The sequence below is a fragment of the Culex quinquefasciatus genome, chromosome 2, assembly GCF_015732765.1.
Source record: "Culex quinquefasciatus strain JHB chromosome 2, VPISU_Cqui_1.0_pri_paternal, whole genome shotgun sequence".
Classification (NCBI taxonomy): domain Eukaryota; kingdom Metazoa; phylum Arthropoda; class Insecta; order Diptera; family Culicidae; genus Culex; species Culex quinquefasciatus.
Window position 1 is genome coordinate 42,361,790 of NC_051862.1, and position 19,057 is coordinate 42,380,846.

At 43.6% G+C, this 19,057-nt stretch overlaps 2 protein-coding genes across 4 annotated transcripts in view; both read left to right on the forward strand.

The window, feature by feature from the left end:
* Positions 1-262: 262 nt before the first annotated feature.
* On the forward strand, positions 263-3,015 carry LOC119767205. Its single transcript, XM_038255251.1, has 2 exons — positions 263-978; positions 2,663-3,015. The coding sequence occupies exons 1-2, from the start codon at positions 291-293 to the stop codon at positions 2,947-2,949; spliced, it is 975 nt and encodes a 324-aa protein (XP_038111179.1). The 5' UTR covers positions 263-290; the 3' UTR covers positions 2,950-3,015.
* A 328-nt stretch (positions 3,016-3,343) lies between these two features.
* The window catches only part of LOC6042195 (ATP-binding cassette sub-family A member 5), a 28,889-nt gene continuing 13,175 nt past the window's right edge, over positions 3,344-19,057 (forward strand). The window contains exons 1-5 of one of the 3 annotated variants that reach the window (XM_038251350.1): positions 3,344-3,976; positions 4,073-4,537; positions 9,150-9,536; positions 9,600-9,829; positions 9,921-10,107. In XM_038251350.1, the coding sequence (XP_038107278.1) occupies positions 4,250-4,537; positions 9,150-9,536; positions 9,600-9,829; positions 9,921-10,107 (1,092 nt within the window). In that variant the 5' untranslated portion in view covers positions 3,344-3,976; positions 4,073-4,249. The remainder of the gene's footprint in view (positions 3,977-4,072; positions 4,538-9,149; positions 9,537-9,599; positions 9,830-9,920; positions 10,108-19,057) is intronic. The other 2 variants (XM_038251349.1, XM_038251351.1) reach the window with 2 other exon arrangements.

Consider the following 19,057-nt stretch of genomic DNA (forward strand, 5'->3'; position numbering starts at 1 on the left):
TGTGGCACCCCCTACAGTGTGGTGCAGACCCGTAATGATGCTATGTTATGCTATTTTCTGCCCGACATCTTTGCCCAAGACGCCAAGGTCTCTTCTGTCAAAAAATAAAAATTCCAAAGCCTGCTGTGTTTATTTTTGAAAAACAAATTTCATCAAAGCCGTTTGACTGGTTCCTTACCAAATGCGTACTCCACTCTACACAAGAGTATAATTTGATAGCACTTTTCCAAAATAGTTCGTCACTATAACCAATTACAATAAACCAAGGAGTATTCGAGATTACAGACTGGATGGAGAGTAAGTTGGACCTAGACGTACCGTTCAAAGTAGTTGAAACAAATCGCCTAGAGTGGGAGTCAGGAGGGCCAACTATTCCTCCAGGATCGATCATATTTTACACCGATGGATCTAAAATGGGAAACAAAACGGGTGCTGGAATAACTGGTCCTGGACTGAATATTTCAATACCTATGGGACAATGGACAACAGTATTTTTAGCGGAAATATACGCTATTGTGGAATGTACAGCAATCTGTTTAAAACGAAATTACAGATTTGCAAAAATATGTATCTTCTCAGACAGTCAAGCTGCCTTGAATGCATTAAAATCGCCAACATGCCAATCCAGGCTTGTTTGGGAATGTATAACACTTTTGAAACAATTAGCATCCAGAAACCGGGTACATCTGTACTGGGTCCCGGGTCACCGAGGAATAGATGGTAATGAAATAGCAGACCTTTTAGCAAGACGAGGTTCGGACGGGCATTTCATAGGCCCAGAACCATTCTGCGGAGTCTCGAAAAGCACACTTAATATGGAATTCACACAATTGGAGAAAAAGTTGATTCAGTTGAACTGGGTGAAAGCACACGATATGCGTCAGTCGAAAATGTTTATCGTCCCCTCCAAACAAAAATTCGCTCAACTCATGAATATGAATAAAAAATATCTCAGAATATACATCGGTCTCATAACAGGACCAAGGGGTTTCCAGCATCAAGGATTACTGACCAGTCTAAATGGAATTACCAGGATTACTGGCAATATGTCATGAATTACTATGATTTCCCAGAATTACTTGGGATTTCCAGAAATCACTTAGAATTGCTCAAATTAATAAAAAATAACTTGGAATTGCTGCCTAGCTTCCAGCATATTGAGAAAAGTCTTTGGAATTGGATCGAATGACAGTTGTCAAACGCACAAAACCACGTGCTTGTCAATAGTGCACAAAGTTCCCGGGATTTTTATAGGTTGTAGGGGAATTCCCGGAATTAAAAAAAATCCTAATTTGGCCTGGAAATAACATTAGTATTACAATTAATATGTTTAAACTTTTCTAAAATTTTACATAAATTGGTACCATTTTATTTGTTGTCATTTTTGTTTTTTATGCATCTTAAACCAATTTTTGTCATATAGAAATAATAAATAAATAAATATTTATAAAATACTTATTTAATTTGAATTAGAAATGTGGTGCATATAAAATTCAAAGCACAACAGAGAACAGCAAAAATTTGTTTAAGCTATCTTAAAACTGCCATCCTTGTTTAGATTGATATTATTAGTATTGAGTTAATTCTATAAATTCAAAGCTTGAAAAACATAACAAATATAAAGAAAACATAGATTTTATGACTTTTTCAAAATCTTCCCGGGAATATATAAATATTTTTCCCGTTTCTAATCTAATCTAATCTAATAAATGAATATTTTTCCCGTTTTCCGGGAAACCCAAAACCTGGGAAAATTGGACGTCCTGCTTGAAAATCATCGAATAATTGGGTAACATCTGTTTGACAACTGATTTTGACGTTTGAGTGCATTTGAAATTCAAAGCACAACAAAGAACAAAAAAATCTTTAAAACTATCTAAAAGTGCTATTCTATTAATAGTATTGAGCTAAAAGTATGATTTTAAAAACATAACAAATATAAAGAAAACATAGATTTTATGACGTTTTCAAAAATTTCCCGGGAATAAATAATATATTTTTTCCGTTTTCCGGGAAACTTGGACGCCCTACTTGGAAATCGTCGAATAATGGGGTTAATATCATCATCAGTTTGACAACTGATTTTGACGTTGGAGTTGTTTTTCATCCGAATACATTTGAATTAGAGAGCATCCAAATTTGCGGACATTCCAAATCCCCTCTGTACTTCTTACAACCATAAAAGGCATCAAGGAAAAGCAAAATGCATTCTGCCGATTTACTTTAATTGGTGGGAAATACACGAATTACTGAGTAACTATGGAATTACTCGAATTACTACGGAATTACTAGGTAATTCCGGAATTACAGGAACTACTGCAGAATTGCGGAGTAATTCTGGAATTACTGAAATACTTACTCAAAATCTGAATGATTCCGTAATAGCTATAACTTTGGATTCTTACATGAAAATTAATAGGCAATAAATAGAATATCGAAATTATCTTTTTAACAGTTATTTTTCAATATTTTATTATTTTCTGAAGTATGTTTTCACAAAACAAGAATCATGGTTTTACCAGGATTACTGGAATTATTAGGAATTACCAGGATTACTCTGAAATTACTCAGTAAATCTTGAATTACAGAATTACTTGCTCAAATTCCAAGTAATTCCGGATTAGTGACCAGTCTGACACGATGCTGGAAACCCCTTGAACAGGACACTGTCCGTCTAGATATCACCTGAAAAAAATTGGGCTCAGTCCAATTGATATCTGTCGGATTTGTAACTGTGAGACTGAAACATCAAAACATTTGATTTGCGAATACAGCGCTGTTTCTGCAAAAAGAAGACGGATCTTCAATAAGGGCATAATAAGTCCAAATGATGTCTGGCTAGAAAACCCCGGCACAGTAGTTGATTTCATCCTAGAAATCTTGCCAAACTGGGGTACATCGCAGTGTCAGCCAATGACCGTAACCCTAAATGGTAACGTGTCATCCTGAAATTTGCGATAACAAAATGGGTATACCGCAATAGATCAACTCAATGGTCGCAGTGGTTCTAAACCCCAAAAAAAAAACCAATTACATCAAGACGTGCTAATTCTGGAACGTAATCCAATTAATTAAACTTTTGACCAAATTCAAAATATCAAATTACACCGGCATCAACGGCGGTTTTCGATGGCAAAATGTCGCGGCGAAAATTCACGACGCGTCGCGTTGCAGGACTTTCGCTGCGTTGCCCCTGGCAACGGACGCCACGCCGCACATTTGACCAGCCCAAGGGGGGTGGACACTGGAGGTGGCGCGGGAAATTCGCTGCCTTTATAGCACGCGTCGTATCCCTTTGCAAGCGCTGCCAAGAACGCCGCTTGGGCTGTCGTAGCAGTTCGCGGCTTGCTTCCAAAGGGGGTGCATCATTCGGTCGGTCGGTCGGTCGAAGTGTGAAGAAGAAAAAAGTTCACCAGAGCGAAAATGGTGCCCGTTGAAAACAGGATTATCCGCGGCTGTTTGGATTGATTTTTCACCGCGAATCGCAAATGTGACGACTTCGACGACGCCAAAAAGTGCAACGCAACCCATTTTTGGGATAAATTCGGCAGGAAAATCCGGTCGGGGTCCGTATCTGTGGAAACTTCAAAGAGGGTAGGGTTCGATTATGGCGTAATTCGGAAAACGGGCTCGATTTGCAACCCCCTGGACGGAATTTGATGTGAAAGCGGTTAAGTGCCCCGTTTCTAAGATATTTGAGCAGATTTCGTCCATGTTCGGTCTATTTGGACAAATTTTCGCGAGAAAATCCGGAAAATTTTGACATTTTGCGAAAAATCGATAATTTTTTCCATCCCCTTCGCGTGTGTTGGGGTGCGAAATTTTATGGCGCGTCGCTGTGTGTGTGAGGAAAATTTTATAGCACAACCCCTCGGATGTGTGCGTGCCGGCCCTGGTGTTGGTGTGAAAAACGTAAACAAACGCACGTGCTTTTGTTTTGAACCGGCCGGTGGGGTTGCAAATTACGCTAGTGTTGGTGAGGCGCGTGCACGTGCTTCGCGTGGTTTTGTTTTGATCCGGATTTTTTGCCTTCGCGTATGATTCAAGCTTATGTTTTTTCCCCTCGTTGCAGCCCCGCAGCAGGGAGAGTGCGCGCGTTGTGGAATTCCTAAATCACATCACACAACATTTCAGCATAAGTTTTTAAGCAAGCAAAATCATACGTACTGAACGCGCGTCCCTTTTTTAAAGCCGTCGTAGCTTTTAAGCAGAAAACAAAAATCAACTACTAAACCAAACATCAAACATCATGGGCAAGGAATTGCTGAACACGAGCTCGTTCTGCCAGCAGCTGGGCGCGACGTTGGTGCGGAATTTCAAGCTGAAAATCCGCGACTCGCGCAAAACCATCGCCGAGGTGTTTCTTCCGCTTTACACGCTGGGGACGCTGATCGTGCTGAAGATTCTGATCCCGAACCCGAACTTTCCCGCCATAACCGAGCCACGTGGGGCGGCGTCCCTGTTCGAGCACTTTCAGCACTACAAAGCGCACACGATCGCGGTGCTGCCGCAGCCGAACGCGTCGCTGATCACGGAGGTAAGAGATCGATCATTTAATTTTTATTTGATACAGTTTTTTAGTTTATACGAACCGTAAACCGGGGCGACAAAAACATGTTCTGGACTAAGTTTGTGTCACACAATGTTTTTTTTTGCAATTCCGTCGTGAAGCTTCTTACTTTTCCTGTAATTCTTGAGCGACGAAACGGCCTACTTTTATCTACCAAAAATAATGGAAAATTAATTCCTTTCAATACCACTGCTGAAAAGTTCTGCTTTTCAGCACAACTTTTCAGCACTAAAATAGGTGTTGAAAAGTTGAAATTTTCAGCACTAATATCGAAAAGTAACACTTTTCAATATTTTTTTGTTTTGAATGGTGAATTTACCTAACACATGGATGTTTAACAAAAAATTCCATTCAAGAAGCGTTTCTCGAAATTGCAAAAAAATGTTGTAAGCAACTGGTTGCAAAACTTGATTTTTTTCAGCATGAGTCGTAGTTTACCGAGTTGCTAAATTTTCTTGTTAGCCCACTGTGCAATGACCAAAAATGAACGTATACATTTTTCATGATTAGATTATTGTGTTATTTTTGAAAGGACTTAATTAAGGATAATTGAATATGAATGGCAGTATTTTTTGGAAAGTATGAAAAATGCACTAAAACTTGCTGCTAAAAACACTACAATGTGATTGGTCCGAAAAGGTTTTAAAGTGTTATAGTGTGATATGGCAAAAGATTTAAACAATAACTTTTAAAAACCTTTCGCTAAAGTAATAATAAAAAGCATTGTTTATTTCTCAAATTTGTATCTAAGCAATATGATGCTTTATTCTCATGACAAATTGTACAAAAAATGGTTTTATTCGGTCGTTATGGTTCTTTCAGCATTGCTTTGCGGTAATTTTAAAGAAAGCCGGAATTTTAGTAAATTTGGTTCGGAAACTTTTTATAGGAGGTCAAGTATTGGTCAAATTTGTAATTCAAATCTCTCAAAGCATATTCATAAGAAATTTGGTGAATATGTACATTAATCCATCGTTTTAAAGCGACTTTATGACAAAAATCCTGCAAAAGTTGTTCTGGACCCTGAGACAAAATGTCATGGTTCACCCCGAAAAATTCAAGGAAAGAGCCATTCTTTTTGAGACTAACCGATTATTTTTTATCTTTATGTTGTTGTTAATTCATTTAGAGCTGCCAACTTTAACCTTTTTGGTTCATTAGCTTTGAGGGCAGATTTTTGTATAAAACAACAATTTGTTCATAATTTAGGCTGTATCATTTTAATCATTTTTTGAAAATATAAATTGGGAATTTTGAAAACAGAAAACTGTGAAAATGGGAATAAATAAAAACAGTTTTGCCTTCCTCACCTCAATGAGGAAAGGCTATAAAATCACTCGAAAATGAACTTCTTTATTCGTCCTCGTAGACCCACCTTCACGTATACCTATCGACTCAGAATCAAATTCTGAACAAATGTCTGTGCGTGTGTCTGGATGTGAGTCCGTGCACCGAAAAATATGCACACGATTATCTCCGGACTTGCTGAACCGATTTGGACCGTTTTGGTCTCATTAGATCCGTCTTGGGGTCTCACAAGACCCTAGTTAATATTATGAAGTTTAGAAAAGTACTTCAAAAGTTATGCTAAAACAACGATTTTAGCTAAACTTCGGAAGATTGTAAAAAGGGTGTTTTTTGTAAAAAAAACCGTCATGCTATATATTGTTAGAAAAGCATTTGAAAGACCTTTCCAACGCGTTCAAAAGATTGAAGATCTGATAAACCCATCAAAAGTTATGAGCACTTAAGTGTTATTTATACACTTTTTGAGGCCGGATCTCAATTATTTTGATAAAAACTAGTCCGGATCTATCACGCAACCCATCGTTAGATAGGTAATCAAAAAACCTTTCCAACGAGCTCAAAAGATTAAAGATCTGACAACCCTATCAAAAGTTATAAGTACTTTAGTGTTTTGGATACACTTTTTTTGATGCCAGATCTCAGATATTTTGATAAAAATAAATGTTTTTGGGGTTGTGTAGTGTAATCACAATATGAATGCATGGAAGGCACCAACCACCTAAAGGTTGATTAATTAACGTTTTTTTAGGATAGCTCCGTTCAAACAAAAAAATTTCTCTGCGTTTTGTATTTAAAAAATAACTCCGACTATGGCAAATTAAATGGAATGAATAAACCTCTCGCGGGTGAACCACCACGAAATTGTGTTCATTTGTTCATTGAAACCGTTCATCCCATTCACAGAAAAAAATCAATTCTCGTTATCGTGAATTAAGTTCACGAATGTGAGAACTACGAAGGAATTTATTCATGAGTATGGTGCATTTGCACAATAAACGTGAATATATTCCTTCGTGAGAACCACGCATTTGTGAATTTAATTCACGATTACGAGAATTGTTTTTTTTTTCGTGTTGAGTGGCTTTTATTTGCAAATGACCATTGCATCGGTATTCGACCTACTTACGAAAAACCAATATCAAAAATGCTTGAGATTGTTCATCTACTCGTCCTTCAAGTGCCCCAAACTAAAGATACATGACATTTTGTTTCATTTTGGAGAAAAACGAAAACTAGTGTCAGAGGTCACGGTGGCTCTTACGGCTTTTTGGAAACTCACCCGAGATCTCATCGTCATCGAACTTTGGTGGCCGATACGGCAAAGGCGCAGTTCGATATGTTAAAGGACTTGGGTTCGAGTCTCGATATCGGCACATTTTTTGGTTGATGAACTGTTTTGAAAATGAACCCATGAGAATAACGCTCTCGTCAATCTCGGGATTTATCCTCTGTGTTCTTTCACAGTACCTTTATACTACCAGATCGTGTTCTGTATTCTCTCATTTTGCGCTGCCCAACTGTGGGTGTATCATGAAGTACAGTCCAGACTCGATTATCGGGAGTTTTGATTATCCGAAGGTTTGTATGGGACTTCGAATAATCGAATCATGCCAGTAAAAAAATCGTGTTTTTTATTTTGTTTAATTTTGACAAACAAGAAAAAGTTTCATAGCATGTCATTTACAGCCCTGCCTCGATCATTCGAATTGCTCGAACATTTTCACTTAGGATAATCGAACCACGAAAAAAAAAAAATGTTTTGGTTTACTTGAGTTGTTGAGCTCAAATTTGATATGGGTAATTCTCCGCCAACTCACACAGCAGTTGCCCCGACCCCTCTTCGATTTGCGTGAAACTTTGTCTTAAGGGGTAACTTTTGTCCCTGATCACGAATCCGAGGTCCATTTTTTGATATCTCGTGACGGAGGGCGGTACGACCCTTCCATTTGCACATGCGAAAAAGAGGTGTTTTCAACAATTTGCAGCCTGAAACGGTGATGAGATAGAAATTTGGTGTCAAAGGGACTTTTATGTAAATTAGACGCCCGATTTGATGGCGTACTCAGAATTCCGAAAACGTATTTTCATCGAAAAACACTAAAAGTGTTAAAATTCTCCCATTTTCCGTTACTCGACTGTAAAATTTTGGAACATGTCATTTTATGGAAATTTAATGTACTTTTCGAATCTACATTGTCCCAGAAGGGTCATTTTTCATTTAGAACAAAATTTTTCATTTTAAAATTTCGTGTTTTTTCTAACTTTGCAGGGTTATTTTTTAGAGTGTAACAGTGTTCTACAAAGTTGTAGAGCAGACAATTACAAAAATTTTGATATATATACATAAGGGGTTTGCTTATAAACAACACAAGTTATCACGATTTTACGAAAAAAAGTTTCAAAAAAGTTGGTCGTCATCGATCATGGCCGTTCATGGTCACCCGCGACAGACACGGACGACGAAACAAAGAGAAACGCAAAAAGTAACTTTTTCAAAACTTTTTTTCGTAAAATCGCGATAACTTGTGATGTTTATAAGCAAACCCCTTATGTCTATATATCAAAATTTTTGTAATTGTCTGTTCTACAACTTTGTAGAACATTGTTACACTCTAAAAATAACCCTGCAAAGTTAGAAAAACACGAAATTTTAAAATGAAAAATTTTGTTCTAAATGAAAAATGACCCTTCTGGGACAATGTAGATTCGAAAAGTACATTAAATTTCCCATAAAATGACATGTTCCAAAATTTTTTACAGTCGAGTAACGGAAAATGGGAGAATTTTTAAAACTTTTTTAGTGTTTTTTTCGATGAAAAATACGTTTTTTCGGAATTCTGAGTACGCCATCAAATCGGGCGTCTAATTTTACATAAAAGTCCCTTTGACACCAAATTTCTATCTCATCACCGTTTCAGGCTGCAAATTATTGAAAAACACCTCTTTTTTCGCATGTTCAAAAATGGAAGGGGTCGTACCGCCCCTCCGTCACGAGATATCAAAAAACGGACCTCGGATTCGTGATCAGGGACAAAAGTTACCCCTTAGGACAAAGTTTCACGCAAATCGAAGAGGGGTCGGGGCAACTTTTCCCGATTTCGTGTGAGTTGGTAGAGAATTACCCATATCAAAAATCTGAAAATTGGTTATCCAATACCGCGCCATTGGATTTGTTTAAATATGTATTTTGTTATGTAACAGGGTACCACTTAAATTTGACCAATGTGGCTTGTTAAAAATAAGGAAATTGAAAAAATGTCATTCCTTCCAGCAATTCCTCGGCGAGGTGAGCAAACTATGGCTCTCGAACCGGCACCACACCGCCGGCAAGTACCCCATCGAGTGGCAGTTTTACGAGTCCCAGGAGGAGCTGCTGGCCGCGTACTGGCGCGATCCGGACAAGATGCCGCTGGCGCTGATCTTTCACAGCGACGATCCCATGTACGGACCGCTCAAGTACGAAATCCGCACCAATCCGTCGTTCTTCGTGACGCCGGCGACGACGGAGCTGTTCTCGTCGCTGGTCACCTGCAGACAATCAGACAGCTACTGGTCGGCGGTCATTCCGATCGAAACCGGTGACTCGTGTCCGGTCAACCAGTACTACTACTCGGGGTTTATCGCGCTGCAGACGCTGCTCGAGTACACCAAGATAAAGGTGAGTTCGTTTTTCTTTTTTAGGAGGGTTTTAAATTTCTAACGACGATTTTTTCCTTGACAGCTGGTGACGCAAAACGACGATCTACAGATACCTCATATAACGCTAGAAATGTTTCCTAAGGAAGCCTACACGGGAAATTGGATGGTGGCCTTCCGGCTGGTCATTCCAATTTACATGGTGATGGCCTTGTCCCAGTTTATCACATATCTGCTGATACTGATAGTCGGCGAGAAGGAGAACCACATCAAGGAAGGGCTGAAAATTATGGGCTTGCGTGACTCCGTGTTTTGGTAATATATTTATTGGTTTTGGCTGTGGCGTGAGCGAGAAATTTAATTACTTCTCTATTTCCGTTTATTATCTATTTGTCTACTCCAAAAGGTGTGGCTGGTTTATCATTTATGCCGTGTTTGTGACGTTCCTGACGTTCGTGTCCGTGATTTTGCTGTTCTCGCTCGGGGTGTTCCAGCACACCAACTATCTACCGGTGTTCATACTGATCCTGCTGTACAGCTTCTCGGTCATCCTGATTGGGTTCATGATTACGCCGTTCTTTGACAACTCTAGGGTAAGTTGTACTTGGTAAATTTTAAAAGATTTTTTAGATATTTAATTTCTGAGGTTTATCTTTGGTCCCCATTGAGAATAGTTGTCTGGGTATGGTGACAGTAAAAAAAATATTTTTTTTAGAAACGTTACTTTTAAACATTCTTCAAACAAGCATTTTGCACATTGATTTGTTCGTACAATTCTTCATACAAATTTGGAGACTACTCAGCCTCTTCATTGTATTTTATGATTTGGATGAAAACCTTGTCCATCAATACCTTAAGTCCAAATAAGCGATTTTGCATCATTGGTTTCTACATACAAATCTTCATACAAAATTTGAAAAAAAGTGACATAAAAACATATCCAAAACTTGTATTTTGAGAAGGGATTTTCTGATACATTTTGTGCAATAATGAAAATAGTAGGTACGGATAAGGATAGATTAGAAATAAAATATCAAAGTGTTACATACATATACATACATTCGCATAAGCGCTCATTTTTCAATCGACGTTATCTTAAACACTATTGATACGATTTTCAATGTCAGACAATAAAACCTTTGTTAAATGATTTAAAAAAATACATTGTGATTATTTCGAAATCACGATTAAAAAGGGCCCAATAAGACTTTCTTAAAATAGAAAAACTCTTTTTGAAATGTTGTGATTTCGAAATGTTGAGAATATTCTGAAGAAAGAATTTCACAAAGGTTTTATTGTTTGACATTGAAAATTGGATAAAAAATTTCCAAGATATCGTCGATTAAAAAATGAGAGCGAAATTGGGTAGCATTTAGAAGTACAGTCCAGACTAGATTATCCGAAGGCCTTGGCAAAATTTCACTTCGGATAATCGAATCACGAGAATTTTTTTTTTTCGTTGCCTCTTTCGATTGTTGAGCTTTAGTATGACATATGAACTGCTCTAAATTGATTTAGAATTTTTGAATCCAAGATGGTGGTGATGAAATATTGAAAGTATGAATTTTTCAATTTAATATGCAATCAACTATTCAAATTTGATTAAAATGGGTTCGCATAACTCGAATTTTATGTTAAAAGTAATAATCTAAAACAACAAAAAAAAACTTTTTTTTTCTTCTTGATTCGATTATGCGAAGTCCTACACGAACCTTCAAATAATCGAAACCTCGGATAATCGAGGCTTCGCATAATCGAGTCTGGACTGTATATTAGGGCGGGTACGTTTTCCAAAAAATTCTCGGATCAAGTTTTAGTATGGTTCCCCTTGTAGGGCATGCCCATAGGAACTTTCATGCCAAATATCAGCTCATTTGGTTGTAAACTGGCTGCGCGCATCAGGGTTAAAGTTTACATGGGAATTACTATGGGAAATTGGAACTTTTTGTTCAAACGCTCCTACAGGTCTGGGAAAATCACGCGCCAACTTCTGGTATGGTCAGGCCTATGGGGAATGGTCTGGAGAACACTTTTCCCGAAGAGAGCATATGGATTCGTTGTCCCTAGACCTGGCGCATCGGCAAACAATCCGATGTCTCCGGAATCAACGGTTTTCCCTCAAAAAGCATCAAATTTTCCTTAGCATGCTATGAAAGCTCGATGAACACCGCGACGCCATACGTCAGGCAGCTACCACGTGGGTGAGAAACGGCTGGAATATTTAATTGCAAACCTTCTTTTAACTAGAAAGTGATCATTTCGAGTAATCCTGATATTATTTAGTCGAATTCAGAATCTTTGCATAGCAAATTTGTATTTTTTTTGCAAATATTTCAACCACGTGGTAGCTGCCGTGGAGAAGCATCGATTGCATTATTATTACAAAATCATGATGTTATGTTATTTAGAATAGTTCAAATTGTTAAAGGAACATCAAAAATTGTAATTTTATTACTATAAAGAATTTTTCTGAGCCAAAACTTGAGTGTATGCTCTGCCACGTGTTCACCGTCTGACATGGGGCGTCGTAATTTTCAGCTAGCCGTCATAGCATACTAAGGACAATGCGTACATTTGAAGGGTGAATCGTTGATTCTGGAGACACCGGACGTCGATCCAATGCGCACCTTGGGGACAGAATAGACAACCCTAATTCCTTCTGGAATTTGTTCATTGGACCATCCCCTACACACCTGTCTTTATTCCGTGTGAATCCATGTTGTCCCCAGACCTGTAGGAACGATTGATCAAAAAGCATAAAAATCCCATAGTAATTTACATGTAAACTTTGAACCGCTGGGGACAGGCCAATTCTCAACCAAATGGGCTGATATTTGGCATGAGAGTCCCTATGGGTATCCTCTACTAGGGGAACCTCGGTTTGCCTGATTCTGAGAACTTTTTTGTTTGGATGAAACACCCTAGTATATATGTTTCCTTTTTTCATTTCTTGGAAGGTTTTATCTCAGCACCCAAAGGTTGGAAATACTTTTGTTAGTCGCGGGGAGCAGTGGAACATGCGAAATAAAACGCGGCGCACTGGATTAAAACTAAAGTGGACTGTATTTTTCTACTCTCGACTAAATCTAATTTTATTTGTAGCGTAAACGTGTTTTGCCGACTGCTCTGGTCGACGGCTGTGCTGAGAGTGTTGTGTGTGTGGTTACTTCCGCTGTGAGCGGGGTTTTTATGTCGATCAAGTTGGCAGCGACGGGCGACGGCGAGTTTGACAGCTGCTCGTGCGGGGGATAGGACGCCGCACCAACACCGTCCGTTGCGCACAGGGTGACTGCGCGCGAACATCCTCCCGGCCCTTGAGGCGGATGCCTCAATCCATCGGAAGCGGGACCAGCTTGTGCACCGGCCGCTGATACTCCTTCTCTCCTCTGCGCACGGTGACGTTGCGAACGACGCCGTACGGGTCCGGATGTGCTGCGACGATCCTTGCGAGCTCCCAGGCCGCAGGTGGCGTGTTCTCGTTCTTGATCAGGACCAGCTGTCCTGGATCCAGATTCTGCTGCACCGTTTGCCACTTGTTCCGCGGTTGGAGGGTGGCCACATACTCGTCACGCCAGCGTGCCCAGATCTCGTCGACGTGGCGCTGAATCCGTTGCCACTTGTCCAGACGGCCTTCTTTGATGTGGCTGATGTCCGGTTCCGGCAGCAGGTTGAGCGGCTGGTTGATGATAAAGTGGCCCGGCGTGAGGGCTTCGTACGAGTCGGGCGACGCAGAGAGCTGGCACAAGGGACGCGAGTTCAAGCACGCCTCGATCTGCGTCAAGACGGTCGAAAGGTCCTCGTACGTCAGCGCCGTGTTCCCAAGCACCACTCGGAGGTGCTTCTTCATACTCTTCACCGCCGCTTCCCAGATTCCTCCCATGTGGGGGGCGGATGGAGTGATGAACGTCCACTTCACCTTAAGGTCCGACAGGTACTGGTTGACAGTTCTGTTGAACTCAGGTGACTGCAGGTGCTCTCGGATGTGTCGGTCCGCGCCCACGAAGTTGGTTCCGTGGTCGGACCAGATCTCGCTGCTTATCCCACGACGGGGAAACATGCGCTTGAGGGCGGCCAAGAACGCGCTCGTGGACAGGTCGGAGACGGCTTCTAGGTGCACTGCTTTGGTCGCGAGGCAAACGAAGACAGCGACGTAGCCTTTCACTGTCTTGGCCGTCCGAAGGTTGGAGGTGCGGACGAGGATTGGACCCGCGAAGTCCACACCACAGTGCACGAAAGGACGAGCCGGGTTCGTCCGCACGGAAGGCAGGCTTCCCATCAGCTGCGTCGCGGTTTTCGCCTTCATTCTGCAGCAGCGCGTGCAGTTCGCAACGTAGCCACGAACCACCGTTTGGCAGCCAACGATCCAATATCTTTGGTTGAGTGTGGCGATCATCAGAGTTGGCCCTGCGTGCAGGTTGCGAAGGTGGACTTCTGACAGCAGCAGGTTCGTGTACCGGTGCTCTTTTGGGATGATCACAGGATGGCGCACGTCGTACGGCTGGTTGGAGTTCTGGAGTCGGCCACCAACCTGCAGAGTGCCATCTGCGTCGACGAACGGAAACAAAGCCTTGAGCTTGCTGTTGCCTGGAAGCGGTGCGTTCTTGACCAGGCAATCGATTTCCGTCTGGAAGCTGTCGTGTTGAGCCGCTCGCGCCAGTTGCAAGCAAGCGTCGTTGATCTCCATCGGCGTCAGCGGTCCTTCCAGCTTGGGCGCGTTGGTGCGACGAGCCAGAGAGTTGAGCCGCAGACGGTTGATCCAGGACAAGATGCGCCGAATGTGAGCCAGATCCGAGTAGCGGTTGAGCAGGAAAGTCAGCGTTTCGTGGTCGCACCAGGGCGGCGGCACGGCGCTCGCGAACAGGCAGGTGATCGTAGTCCGCATCTCCAGCAGCTCATCCTCTTCGACCTCGCCCGGTGGTTCAATGCGCCAGTAATCCTTGATCTCTTTCAGCCAGCTGGGGCCGTAAAACAGGGGGTGCATCAGCAGCTCAAGCGGCGTGATTCCCCGGGACGCGCAGTCGGCCGGGTTGTTCTTGGACGACACGTGGAGCCAGTGCTTGCGCGGCAGAAACTGCAGAATCTTGGACGTGCGGTTGGCCACAAACGTTTTCCACTTCCTTGGCAGCGACGAGAGCCAGTGTAGCACGATCTGCGAGTCGCTCCACGCCACTAGCTCGACCTCCAAGTGCGTGAACGATTCCAGCACCTTCACGATCAGGTCCACCAGCAACTCGGCCGCCAGCAGCTCCAGGCGTGGCAGGGAGATTTGTTGAATGGGTGCGACTCTGGTTTTGGCGACGACGAGGTTGATTTCGACTGTGCCGTCTTCGGCGACCGTGCGGGCGTAGATCACAGCTGCGTACGCAGCCTCGGAGGCGTCGCAGAACCCGTGGAGTTGCAGCTTCCTCCAGAGTGTGGAATCCAGCGCTTGATCCGAATTCGTCTGAGGTGGTGTAGCGATTCCTTTAGCGCAATCCACTCTCCCAGGATGAAGGCTGGGAGTGGATCGTCCCAACTTAGGTCGTAGAGCCACAGGTGTTGGAAAAGGATCTTCATCCGGATGGTCACAGGTGCGATCCAACCGAATGGGTCGAAGAACTTCGACGAGTCGGACAGAAGCTGGCGCTTGGTGTTGGCACTGTCGATGTCGAAGTTGAGGTCGAAGCTGAACGCGTCCTCCTGGGGGGTCCACTTGATTCCCAGGGCCTTGACGGCGTCTTCTTCTTGGGGTAGCTTGAACGGAATGGACTCTTCTTGTTCTGCACCGCACTCCAGCAGCTGCGGTTCGTTCGAGCTCCACTTTCGCAGGACAAAACCACCACTCTCCAGGACGTGGGTGATTTCGTTGCGCAGGTTCTTGGCGTCGTCGATCGAGTCTGCCCCGGAGAGCAGATCGTCGACGTAGAAGTTCAGAGGGATCCGCTCGGCTGCCAGCGGATGCTGCTCCTTGTTGTCCTCAGCGACCTGCCGCAAGGCCGCCATGGCTTGGTACGCCGCACTCGCTGTTCCGTAGGTGACGGTCAGCAAGCGGTAGTGTTCCAGAGGTTGCTCCGGACTTTCACGCCACACGATTCGCTGGTAATCGGCATCTTCTCTGTCGACGAGCACTTGCCGATACATTTTCTCGACGTCAGCGCAAAAGGCAAACTTGTAGGTGCGCCAGCGGGTGAACACGTTGAAGAGTGGCTCGTTCACGTTCGGCCCCACTAGCAGGCGGTCGTTCAGGGACACCCCGGAAGCAGTCTTGCTCGAGGCGTCGAACACGACGCGGAGTTTCGTCGTCTTGCTGTCCACGCCGTGATGCGGGAGGTAGAACGATTTCTCCGGTGCGACTGCCACCTCGCAAGGCGGCACCTTCCCCATATGTCCGAGCGCCAGGTACTCGGTCATGAACTGCTTGTAGTTCTGTTGTAGCTCACTGTCGAGGCTAAACTTTCGTTCCATGGCCTTGAACCGCCGGATGGCAGCGGTAGCCGATTCGCCGAGCTGCGGCTTGGCACTGTCGAAGGGTAGGCGAACCACGTATCGCCCAGCTTCGTTGCGAGAGAGTGCGGAGTGGAAGTGCTCGGCAGCGCGCTGCTCGTCCGGGGTGTACTGCATGGCTTTGGGCACCTCCTCCACTTCCCAGAACTTCCGTAGAGTCTGGTCCAGGTTCATTGTAGTTGTGAGACCCAACACCGCACGGCCCTCGGCGGCATGCGATGTGTCGAACAGGCCACCGACCAGGTAGCCGAAGATGGAGTTCTGTGCGATGGGCGTACCTCGACCGTCGAACAGCTTGCCCGGTTCAAGGATGGAGAAGAAGACCTCGATTCCCAGCAAGAGGTCGATCTTTCCACGCTGGTTGAAGCTCGGGTCTGCGAGCGGCGCCTCGGCCAAGGCATTCGTGTCGACGTTGAACTGCTGACTCGGCTGATCTGGGACCAGGTTGTTCAGGATGAGTGCATCCACCACGATGACGATACGGTCGTCGAATCGCGATGCGATCTGCAGCGTCACTGCTCCGGTTGTCTTGCTGGGCTTCCCGTCGGTGATGCCGCTCACGAGAATGCTGGCGTTGCGCCGTTCCAGGCCAAGACTTTCGAAGGCTTGTTTGCTGATCAGCGAGTTCATGCAGGCAGAGTCGACCATTGCCCGCACTTCGTGGAAGACGTTGTTTCTCCCCATTACTTTGACGACAGCCGTAGGCAGCAAGCTCATGAAGTTCACTGAACGGCTGGTCTGGAGATCCGTGACATAAGATGCCACCGAATCCGATTGCTTCGTGGCGTCCACCTTCGTAGGTGGCTGCTTCTTCTCAGCTGCTGCTTGCTCGCGGGGCTGGCCGGAGTCCGAGGCAGAGCTGACACCACCCGTGCAGAGCAGGGTGTGGTGCTTCTGTTTGCAGTTCCTACACGATCCTGACGTGCAGCTTTTCACTCCGTGGGTCGACTTGAGGCAATGGAAGCAGAGCTTGGCTCGCTCCACCAACTCTCGTCGATCGCTTGCTGGCAGCTCCCTGAAGCTGGCACACTGGTAGATGGTGTGAGCTTCGGAGCACTTTGGGCAGGTTGGCTGGGTGTTCGCGTGGAAACTCTGGATCGCCTTGGTTGACGGAGCGGTCTTTCGTTGATCCACCTTCCGCTCCTGCTCCTTCTTCGTGCTTTCGTGAACGGACGCCAACTGCTTCTGCTCGTCTATGAACGTCGGCAGTGAGAAGGACGGCAGGCGCACCTCGAGCGGAACTAGGGCTCCGGAACTGTGAGAATCTTCGTTAGAACGGGAACGTGCGTTCGTGCCAACTTGGCCAGCCAGTTGCGACATGGTGCTCTGGGTCTGGGCCTGTGCTTCGAGCAGCAGCTTCATGGTGTTCCGCAGTTCGTCCTTTGTCTCCGCGACGGTCCCTTTGCCGCTTCCTTGAGGGGGCTGCTGTTCCTCCAGCATCTGGATGTAGCGCGCTTTTACTGTATAGTACAGTTCCTCGAATTCCAACCGGTAGTTGAAAATTGAGGTTATTTCACTAATCACTTCCGTCAGTTCTTCCAGATTGCTCTGCACTTTGTCAAACTGGTCACTGAGGTCCGTCAGTTTGCGCAGGCGTTCCTGCAGCTCTCCGATCGGAGGCTTTCTTTGTTCCACTGCACTTATGTTCGACTGCTCCCACTTCACTCGCGAAAAGAGCAAGTCGCGACGCTTTCGAAGCGGTTCCATTTCGCGGTTCACTTTTTATCCGGCTGAGAAGGTCCAATGTTAGTCGCGGGGAGCAGTGGAACATGCGAAATAAAACGCGGCGCACTGGATTAAAACTAAAGTGGACTGTATTTTTCTACTCTCGACTAAATCTAATTTTATTTGTAGCGTAAACGTGTTTTGCCGACTGCTCTGGTCGACGGCTGTGCTGAGAGTGTTGTGTGTGTGGTTACTTCCGCTGTGAGCGGGGTTTTTATGTCGATCAAGTTGGCAGCGACGGGCGACGGCGAGTTTGACAGCTGCTCGTGCGGGGGATAGGACGCCGCACCAACACCGTCCGTTGCGCACAGGGTGACTGCGCGCGAACAACTTTTTTTTAAAGAAATATTGTAGATAACTTTCTGAACTATTTAAAAATATCATGGACATTTTCATGGACATTTTTTTGAATATGAAAAAATACCGGAAAAAATTCTTTTTTAGTTGTTTTGCATTTTTTTTCAAAAAATACTGTTAAAAAATTATAATTTGACAGAAATGTAATCGTCCGTCATGCATGCATGCACTATAATCCACTTAACATAACAAGAAATGAAAAATGAAGGGTGTAAACTTATAAGTTTGACAAAATCGAGCTTTTGTTATAAAAGGTCGAGTAAGAAAGTGATTTTTTCCGCGTTCTTAAACTGTGCCCAAGATACCAAATCGATCAGAAAATCACTTTTCAAGATATAGATGTTCTAATGATATCATAGCAATTTTGTATAGACACTCCCAAGTCCCCCCAAGTCCGTATAGAGAAAACAATGATTCAAAAAAGTTTATTATGACGCAAGAAATCGAAGCATCATCAAAGTCAAAAAGTCATCAAAGCAACAAAACATAAAACAAAATTAAAAATCTAATCTAATCCAATCTAATACAAAAAAAAACTAAATTAAAAATCAACATAAAACTGCGAAAAGCTTGAGAATTGCTAATTTTTGTTTTTGTCCCTCGGCTCTGGCCAATGTAGCAAAGACTTAAATATTTGTACATACCAGCATAATCAGCAGTTATTTATATTCCCCAAAAGAGCACTTAGCTAGCACAATCTTAACTTAGATGCAAGGGTCCTGATTGCTCCAAAAAACTTAATCACTCGCGAGCACAAATCTAGCGCGACGAAAAACTGCTCTGATGTGTTCCTACCGTTGGTCACTCCCTCTCTTTGCTCTTCCTCTCACTACAATCGGGTAGTACAGCGAATGGTTTAGAAATACCGATGTGGTTAAGTCGCTCAAAGCTGACTGAAAATATTTTGCGAACGGCTTTGCTTTGATCATGAATGGAATTGCTTAAAATCAATAATAATAATAATATGTTGCAATTTTG

What these genes read in the sequence shown, in the direction of transcription:
- LOC119767205 (XM_038255251.1), top strand. Translation starts at nt 291, where the DNA reads ATGGAGAGTAAGTTGGACCTAGACGTACCGTTCAAAGTAGTTGAAACA. An exon ending in ATACATCGGTCTCATAACAG is followed by an intron (nt 979 to 2,662) that starts GACCAAGGGGTT and finishes CCCCTTGAACAG; the next exon opens with GACACTGTCCGTCTAGATAT.